The 8,850-nt window shown below is 52.9% G+C and overlaps 1 protein-coding gene across 4 annotated transcripts; it reads left to right on the top strand.

The window, feature by feature from the left end:
* Window positions 1-563: 563 nt before the first annotated feature.
* On the top strand, window positions 564-8,233 carry ZNF792 (zinc finger protein 792). Of its 4 annotated transcripts, none has more exons than XM_032390256.1 (4): window positions 564-807; window positions 3,301-3,385; window positions 3,853-3,975; window positions 4,615-8,233. In XM_032390256.1, exons 1-4 carry the CDS (start codon window positions 772-774, stop codon window positions 6,186-6,188), a joined length of 1,818 nt encoding a protein of 605 aa, XP_032246147.1. In that variant the 5' UTR covers window positions 564-771; the 3' UTR covers window positions 6,189-8,233. The 4 variants fall into 4 exon arrangements, with proteins under 4 accessions (XP_032246147.1, XP_032246146.1, XP_032246149.1 ...); XM_032390255.1 differs by having other exon boundaries at window positions 3,259-3,385; XM_032390258.1 differs by lacking the exon at window positions 3,301-3,385 and having other exon boundaries at window positions 565-807.
* Window positions 8,234-8,850: the final 617 nt, after the last annotated feature.

The following is an 8,850-nucleotide window of genomic DNA, read 5'->3' as shown; positions in this document are numbered from 1 at the left end:
CAGCACTCCCTCCCAGCACCTCCCCAGTCGCACCACAGCCCAACACCACCCCCTGCACCACCACCCAGAACTGTCCGAACGACCACCACCCAGCACCGCCCTCCCAGCATGGCCCCCCCCCACCCTCCCACTCAGCACCGACACCCCCCGGAACCACCCACCCAGCACCTCGCCCCCTTCACCCCACCACCCAGCACCGCCCTCCCAGCACCACCTCCGCCCCCCCGCATCACCACCCAGCACCGCCTTCCCAGCACCGCCCTCCCAGCACCACCTCCGCCCACCCCCCCGCATCACCACCCAGCACCGCCCTCCCAGCACCACCTCCGCCCCCCCTCCGCATCACCACCCAGCACCGCCCTCCCAGCACCGCCCCCCGGCACCGCCCCCGGCACCGCCCCCAGCACAGCCCTCCAGCGCGGCCGTGGGCGGGACGGGAAACGCCGGCCGGGGAGACTGAACCTGGAGTCCGTGCCTGGCGCGGGGCCAATGACAGCCCGGGAGCGCGGCGCCGCTTCGGGCCGGAACTTCCTGCGTCCCAGGCCTGCCAGTCCCGGCCCGGGCCGGGTGTGCGCGCCCGCGTCACCCGGCCTTTCCGGAGCTAGGGGGCCGAGACCGGGGGGCTGGGACCCTGCTCCGGCCCGCGGCCCGCGCGCCTGCACCAGCCGGGAGCCCGAGGCCCGAGGGCCCGCCGCGCCCGGGGCCAGGCGAAGCCGGGGGTTACCGGGGGCTGACCCGTCTCCGGCGGCCCCGCTGCGAGCCCGGGCACCGATGGCGGCGGCGGCGGCACTCAGAGACCCGGCACAGGTGAGTGCACAAGTAGCCACCGCGACCCCCACGCTGTCGTGCCTGGCGCCCGGACCGCGGAGGTGGGCCTTGTCTGTCTTCTCTCCTCTCCCACCTCTCCTCGGCTTTTGAGTCTGGGGGCGCTGGGGGAGAGCTACGCCCAGCCTGGGGTGCTGGATCCAGGCCGGAGATGAGACAGAGCGCTTCCCATTTCCGAAATCTAGGGGCAGGAGGCGAGGAAGGGTTTCCTAGGCACAGGGACCGGCGTGTGCAAGGCTTGGCGGTGAGATTGAGCTGAGGGCTCGGAGAGCAGGTGGGAGACAGTGAGCCCCGGAATGGCGGGCTGAGGAGCTGGGCCTCTATTCTGAGGGTGTTGGGAGCCATAGATGGTTTCGAGTAGAAGAGGAAGATTATCTGACTCGGGTCTTGACAGGCTCCCCGTGGACGCAGAGTGGAAAACGGACTTGGGGTAAGGGTGGAGGCAGGGAGGGCAGGGAGTCCGCTATTGCGGTAGTTCAGGTGAGCACTGCGGGTGGCTGGAGGTAGAAGTGATTGGATTCTGGATCCGGCTTTTAAGTCAGGCTGACCAGATTTTCTGATGTCGAAGGTGAGAAAGAGAAGGGATGGTTTTTGGCTTCAGCAGCTGGAAGGATGGATGCGGGACGGAGCTGGGGAAGTTGGTTGTAGAAGGAATTTTCAATATAAAAGCAGAAGTGAGGTTTTGGCGCTGCTAAGCTCTGATGTTCCAGAGACCCCTGAATGGAGTTGAGTGGGCAGCTTGCCACTGGTCACGGTGTTTGGGGCGGTATAGTTAAGGTTATGAGAGACCAAATACACAAAGGGACAAAGGCCAGACCGTATATAAAAATAGAATTCTTACCCGCAACCTGCAGGGACCTGCCCAGGAAACCAACCTCTTTATCTACAATAAACAACCCAGGAAGCTAGCCTGCTTAAATTAGACTCACAGGAAGCCAGATTGCTATCTCTAGTGACAATCCGGGAACAGTAACTTCTGTAACAACCGGCCCCAGATGACCAGGCTGGATTAATAACTGACAGCTTCTCTAATATTTGTTCCTACTTCCAACTTGGGGCCAGGCAGAGAAAACCAAATATGCACCCCTAACCGATCACATAGGATGCCCCGCTTCTAGTTAGCCTGCCTGCAGCTTCCCTGGGCCAGCAGCCCCCAGTCAGGGCACATCTGAAGCCTTCCCTTTTCCCACTCCTCTGCCAAAGCATAAGCAACAGCGGCTCCCTCCCTCGCTGCTGCAAGCTCAGTATAAATAGCCTTTGTTTTTCTTACTTGGTTAGTCTTTCCACAGTTAAAACATCTAAATGTGGCATCTGGTGTGTGGACAAGGGTGTGGTTGCGTGTCCAGTTCAAGAAGGTGAACCTTCAGGTCAAGGCGGCAATGGTGTTAGAGAGAAGAGGAAGGCGGGGCCTGAGAACTGAGAACGGGGTCTCTTGGTGGGACACCGTGGTTGGCTTGTTTGGCATCATCAAGACAGACATGGAGGAGTAGTGGTCGTGGTGGTGGTGATGGTGTTGCTGTGTGGGGAAAGGGGGTCTAGCAGGTGGTGTAGATATGGGAGGGATGGGGAGGCTCCGTAGTAATGGAGGCAGTATTACAGCGAGCCCTGGGCTGGTGCTCATTCACCCCTCTGCAACCTCGGCAGGGGTCTGTGGTGCCCCTTGCTGGGGCCGGGGGTTTTCAGTTGGGCTGGGGAATTAGGTCAGGGGTAAATGGGGTCAGCTGGGAATGGGTGACCCTGAGTGGGTGGGGATAGGAGAACCCATGTGCAACATAGAAGAGAAAGAGGCCCAAGGGTATCTGGTATCTGTGTGGCTCTGCGTGGCTTAGATTGAAGCCAGGAAAGAGCTGGGCGGGGAGACCTTCAGATCACTGGCGGCTGTTGCCCTTGGCAGTGGGAGCCATCCAAGGATCTGGATGGGATCATGGTTGGATTTGCTAAGAACTTTCTGCATGTCGTGTGCAGAGTGACATGTGAGGGTCCATGGCAATGGCTATGATGTGGGCTGGGATGGAGAGAGAGTACAGTGACAATGGGGATGCAGTGGTGAGGTCCAGAGTCTGAGGAAGGTGCAGTCCAAGAAGTGATATGTATATAGGAGTGAGTGTGAGCTGTTGGCCCCAGGGCCTTGGTACTGGCAATTAAGGGAGAAGATTGAGTCCGTGTTTGTATGTGGGAAGCATGATGTTGGTGACATGGGAGGGGGCCCACAGAGGAGGGGGTTGGGCCGTGGTGTCCCTCTGCCCACCTGCCCGTTGATGCTGTGGACTGACACAGAGGTCAGGTGAGGCATACGAAGGAGCAAACACCAGTGAAGCCAGGGCCTGGGATCTCCTCTGAGTTGGGAAGCTGGGGAGGAGAGGGAGCAGGGGACAGACGGGGAGGCCTGAGGAGAGAAGCTGATCCTGGAATGAACTGTCCCCATCACGGCAGGGCTGTGTGACCTTTGAGGACGTGACCATTTACTTCTCCCAGGAGGAGTGGGGGCTCCTTGATGAGGCTCAGAGGCTCCTGTACTGCGACGTGATGCTGGAGAACTTTGCACTTATAGCCTCGCTGGGTAAGGCCTTCACACCCACTGGGGGTCCTGAGCTCGTTTCTGCCTGTCCCCTTTTCCTTCCCACGGCCAGACCTATGGGCCCTGCTTCCTGCCCGCCTCTCCCAGGATATGTGCTGCATATTCCAGGCCCACGCCGAGTGCAGTGTCCCATCCTCTTCTGAGCAGCCCCAAAGCATTGTGGGGAAAGGGCCGGCAGCGAGGAGTCTTGCAGGTAGCCCAGTGGATCCCGGCTGGCTTGGCCACTCTCTGCCTGGGTGGTCCTGTCCTTTAGCTAACGTTTCCTAGGGCCTGACTGCTGGGAATTCTGGCCCTGACGTGGTTACCGCTTGCTGTCACCGCTGGGATGTTCCTGCCATACCTCCCTTGTGTGTTCCTGTTGTAATATTTCGCTTTCTTTCCTCTGGTCTGTCATCAGGTGGCTCACCTGGCCAGGTGCTGGCCACTTACCTGCCCTGTCTCTCCCTCAGGACTTACCTCCTTCAGGTCTCACATAGTCGCCCAGCTGCAGATTGGGGCAGAGCCATGGGTGCCTGACAGGGTGGACATGACGTCAGCCATGGCAAGAGGGGCGTACAGCGGACCTGTCTCTGGTGAGTAGGGGATGCGGGGACAGGTGACGTCACTGCTGTCTTCAAATCACACCTGCAGTTTTTCTCATGTTCGTCATTGTTTTGGTGCCCAAGCCAATGGCCACATCTCTCTTCTACCTTTCCTTTCCCATTCTTGACACATCGCCCACTTGTCATTTCTGCTCTGACTTGTGGCCCCTGGCTCACTCTTTCCACAGCTCCCTCTGTGACTGTCTCCAACGTGGACCTACACTTAATATGGCATGATAGGTGCATATTCCCTTTCATAGTCCTTAAACAGCGGCCGCTCAGTTGCAATCAGATTTTCCTGGGCCTGGACGCACCGTTCTGCACAGGGTTCCGTGTGTTAGCAGCGGCCAAGGCCCTGCTGGGAAGCCTTTAGAAAGAAGTGAGTTGGAAACCCCGCCTTCCGGCCTAAGACTGTGCCCCATCCTTGTGTCCTTGGTCCTGGCAAGGCCTCTCTGGTTTGTGACCTTGCCGGGCACAGTACTGCAGAGCAGACATCCTTACCCTGACCTCAGGCTCCTCTTCTTGCCAGCAGTCCCGAGGACTCATGCCAGGGTCAGGCATGATTTGTCACGGGGCTGCTTCCTTCCGTCTGAGTTCCTAGGAACTTCACCAGCACTTCTCTGCTTTCAGGGTTTTGCTGTGGAACGGAGGGTGAGCGTAGAGTGTCTGCAGAAGGAGTGTCACAGGACAGGAAGCTCAAGGCGGCTCTGTCCAGCCAGAAGGACTACTCCTGTGACGCGTGTGGCCTGTACTTGAAAGACATTTTGCACCTGACTGAACACCAGGCAACACATGCCGGGCAGAAACCAGACGTGTGTGAGGCGGCTGGGAGAGGGATCGAGTCCATGGTGAATATAGACAAGCCTGTCAGAAGGGATGAGGACCGGGCCTCCCCTGTGAAGAGCTGCAGAGATGACACATCAAAGGAACCTTTCACAGTCAGGGAGGATGGGAAGGACTTTGTGGGTGGGACGGCCACATCCGGCTTTCTGCGGCATCAGGTCGCTCACAGAGCGGAGGAGCCCCCCCAGAGCACTGGCGTGCAGAGCCATAGCAAGTGCGGTGAATTTGGGAACGCTTTCAGTGACAAGCCCATGCCTGTTCAGCACCAGAGAACCCACACTGGAGAAAGGCCTTATGAGTGCAACAAATGTGGGATATTCTTTAGCCACGCTTCCGGCCTCTTTCAGCACCAGAGAGATCACAACAGAGGAAAGCCTTATGAGTGCTGCGAATGTGGGAAGTTCTTTAGCCAACACTCTAGTCTCGTTAAACATCAGAGAGTTCACACTGGGGAAAGCCCTCACGTGTGCAGTGAATGTGGGAAATTCTTTAGCCGAAGCTCCAACCTCATTCAGCATAAGAGGGTGCACACAGGAGAGAAGCCTTACGAGTGCAGCGAGTGTGGGAAGTTCTTCAGCCAGCGCTCCAACCTCATTCATCATAAGAGGGTTCATACGGGCAAAAGTGCTCACGAGTGCAGTGAGTGTGGGAAGTCTTTCAACTGCAACTCCAGCCTCATTAAGCACTGGAGGGTTCACACTGGAGAAAGACCTTATAAGTGCAACGAATGTGGGAAATTCTTCAGCCACATCGCCAGTCTCATCCAACATCAGATAGTCCACACTGGTGAACGGCCTTATGGGTGCAGCGAATGTGGGAAAGCCTTCAGCCGGAGCTCCGACCTCATGAAGCATCAGAGAGTCCACACTGGGGAACGGCCTTATGAGTGCATCGAATGTGGGAAATTGTTTAGCCAGAGCTCCAGCCTCAACAGCCATCGGAGACTTCACACTGGCGAACGGCCTTATCAGTGCCCCGAATGTGGGAAATTCTTTAACCAAAGCTCCAGCCTCCATAACCATCGGAGACTTCACACCGGTGAGCGGCCTTATGAGTGCCTCGAATGTGGGAAAACCTTCAGGCAAAGGTCTAATCTGAGGCAACACCAGAAGGTTCACAAACCAGACAGGCCATATAAGTGTGGCGAATGTGGAAAAGCCTTCAGCCAGAGGCCTACCCTCGTCCGGCACCAGAAAATTCACACTAGGGAAAGGAGTGCAGAGAATGTGCACCCTCCTCCAGCACAACGATGTGCAGTGGAGATAAGCTCTGAGAACAGTCTTTACGAGGGGGCCATCAGCCAGAGGTTGAACCTCGTTCATCCCAGTGTCCACACTGGGCAGATTCCCTATGAATGCTAGTTATGTTGGAAGGTCTCGGGAACAAAGTAGCATTTTCTCACCGTGGACTCTACCAGACCTTTGTCACTGCAGGTGTTTGTGGTAGAAGCCATTGAGCTCTGGCAGGTCTCCAAGAGCATGTGTCGGCCAGTCCCTGTGTTCAGACCTCTTCCCTTTTGCCAGGAGGGAATCCCGAGTAGCCTGAGGCCACAGGAAGATGTCATTCCCCCCTTCTGTGACCAGTGTAGCTGTGGACATGACCCATCTTTGACCACAAAGACCTGAGCTGGGTTCTCCTGGCGGCTTTCGGAGAAGGTTTCCCTTCTTCCAAGGGAAGATCTCATATGATGCTCATGATGAATTTATCCAGACTCCACATTACCCATCCCAACAACTACCTACTTTACATTGCCTTAGTGATAAAGCCCCCTTTAATCCCATGTGTTCTGATCACTGTGAAGTGGGTTGAGAACACAATTAAGGTCTACCAAACTAAAAGGGTCTCCAAATGTATTGCCTCAGAGAAAGAGCAGGATAGTGGAGAATAGCTGTCAGATTTGGCCTCCTTTGTGTTGCTACTCAGGGCTTCCTGGGGAAGATGGTAGGACTTTGTGGGCCTAATGTGATCTGAATGGCATGAATTTTTGTGAGCCAGAGATTATCCTGAGGACGGGGTAGTTGTGACAACCTTCTCTGTATCTGGGAGCAGCATGAATAGGGCCCCATTTCCACGGGATGCCTCATGTTCCCTAGCACTGTTAAGCAGACACTGTTTACCTGGCACCTGCCAAGGGGCCATATGCCTTGAAGTTTAGCATCTGGTATACAGGTGTCCTAACTGTAAGACTTACTGGGCCCAATTGAGACCATAATTTGTATGGAAACACTGGAGGTGATGATGAAGTAGACGAGCCTGCAGCAAACTAGAGGGAATGTACCTGTTCTAAAAGTGCATCCACAAATGTTCCTTTGAATGTGACTGCAGAATTCAGGCTTTGCAGAAATTCTCAGGACCTCCAGACCTCTGTCCTATGACTCAGGTCACTGACAGAGCAAAAACCTAAAGGTTTTGTGGGTACTAAGTGTCTCTGCATTATTCGTGCCACAGCCATTGCTGCATTGGCAGGAGAATGGGGGCTGAGAGAAGGTAGACCCTGTACTCCAGGGATGTAGCATTTGTCACATAGCCAGCCATTTTTGCTGCCAAGACAGAGAAGGGAGTCAATGTAGGGTTGCCAAATCTAATTTTCTAAAATGAATGGGAGATCAGATTTTTATGTGCAACAATTTATTTAAATGCTTTGTTGAGATATAATTGTCATGCAACAGTTGTACATATTTGATGTGTACAATTTGAGAAGTTTTTCAGTATGTATACACTCAGGGAACCAACACCAGAACCATGACAATGACAGTGGACCTATCCATCACCCACAAAGCTACCTCGTGCCCTTTACTATCCCTCATGCCTTCCCAGAAAACCATGATTTACTCTTTTTTCTTTTCTTTTTTTTTTTTTTTTTACTACAGATTTGTTTGCCTTTCTTAGAATTTTATACAACTGGAATCATAAAGTATTTATACCCTATTTTTGGTCTTTTTTCTTTTACAGCGTAATTATCTTGAGAATTATCCATGCTGTATGTATGAACAGTTCATTCCTTTTGCTGTTGAGTAGTGCTCTCTTGAGTGAATCCATCACAATTTTTTATGCTTTATTTTTTAAATTAAAAAGTCTCCGGTAAAATACACATAACATAAAATTTACCATCTTTACCATCTTTAAGTGCATAGTTCAGGGGTATTAAGTACATTCATATTGTACAGCCATCACCACCATTCACATCCCGAGCTCTTTTCATCTTGTAAAACCAAAAGTCTGTACCCATTAAACACTAACTTCAAAGCCGCCCCCCGCAAGCCCCTGGAAAGCACCCGTCTACTTTCTGTCTCTCTGAATTTGACTACTTCAGCTACCTCATATGCATTGAGTCATCTAGTATTTGTCTTTTTGTGAGTGGTTTATTTCACTTGGCATAATGTCCTCAAGGTTCATCCATGTTTTATGCCATGTGTCAGAATTTCTTTTTATGGCTGAATAATATGCCATTGTATTTTTGTGCCATATTTTGCTTATTCATTCATCTGTCAATGGATATTTGGTTTACTTCCACCTTTTAGCTATCGTGAACCATGCAGCTATGACCATGTGTACAAATATCTCCTTGAGACCTTGCTTTCTATTCTTGTTTTATTTATTTTTTTTTTAAGATTTTATTTGAGAGCGAGCAAGCAAGAGAGAGCATAACTAGGCTGAGGGGCAGAGGGAGAAGCAGACTCCCTGCTGAGCAGGGAGCCCGATGTGGGGCTCAATCCTGGGACTCTGGGATCATGACCTGAGCTGAAGGCAGACAGCTAACCAACTGAGCCACCCAGGCGCCCCCTTGCTTTCTTTATAGATATATCTGGAAGTGGAATTACTGGCTCATATGGTAATTATATTTTTAATTTTTTGAGGAACTGCCATACTGTTTTCCACAGTTGCTCTATCATTTTATATTCCTACCAACAGTATACATGCGTTCTGATTTTTCCACATCCTCACCAACACTTGTTTTATCTTTAAAAAAAATCTAAAAAATGTTTGAATAGTATCCATCCTGATATATATGAAGTGGTTTCC

This window comes from Phoca vitulina, unplaced genomic scaffold, assembly GCF_004348235.1.
Source record: "Phoca vitulina isolate PV1807 unplaced genomic scaffold, GSC_HSeal_1.0 scaffold58, whole genome shotgun sequence".
Lineage (NCBI taxonomy): Eukaryota > Metazoa > Chordata > Mammalia > Carnivora > Phocidae > Phoca > Phoca vitulina.
Note: the sequence above shows the minus strand (reverse complement) of the source record. Positions and strands in the feature narration are given on the sequence as shown.

Coding starts and splice junctions, on each gene's coding strand:
- ZNF792 (XM_032390255.1), top strand. CDS start 772: ATGGCGGCGGCGGCGGCACTCAGAGACCCGGCACAG. Junction 808..3,258: donor CACTCAGAGACCCGGCACAG/GTGAGTGCACAA, acceptor CCATCACGGCAG/GGCTGTGTGACCTTTGAGGA. Junction 3,976..4,614: donor GTACAGCGGACCTGTCTCTG/GTGAGTAGGGGA, acceptor CTCTGCTTTCAG/GGTTTTGCTGTGGAACGGAG.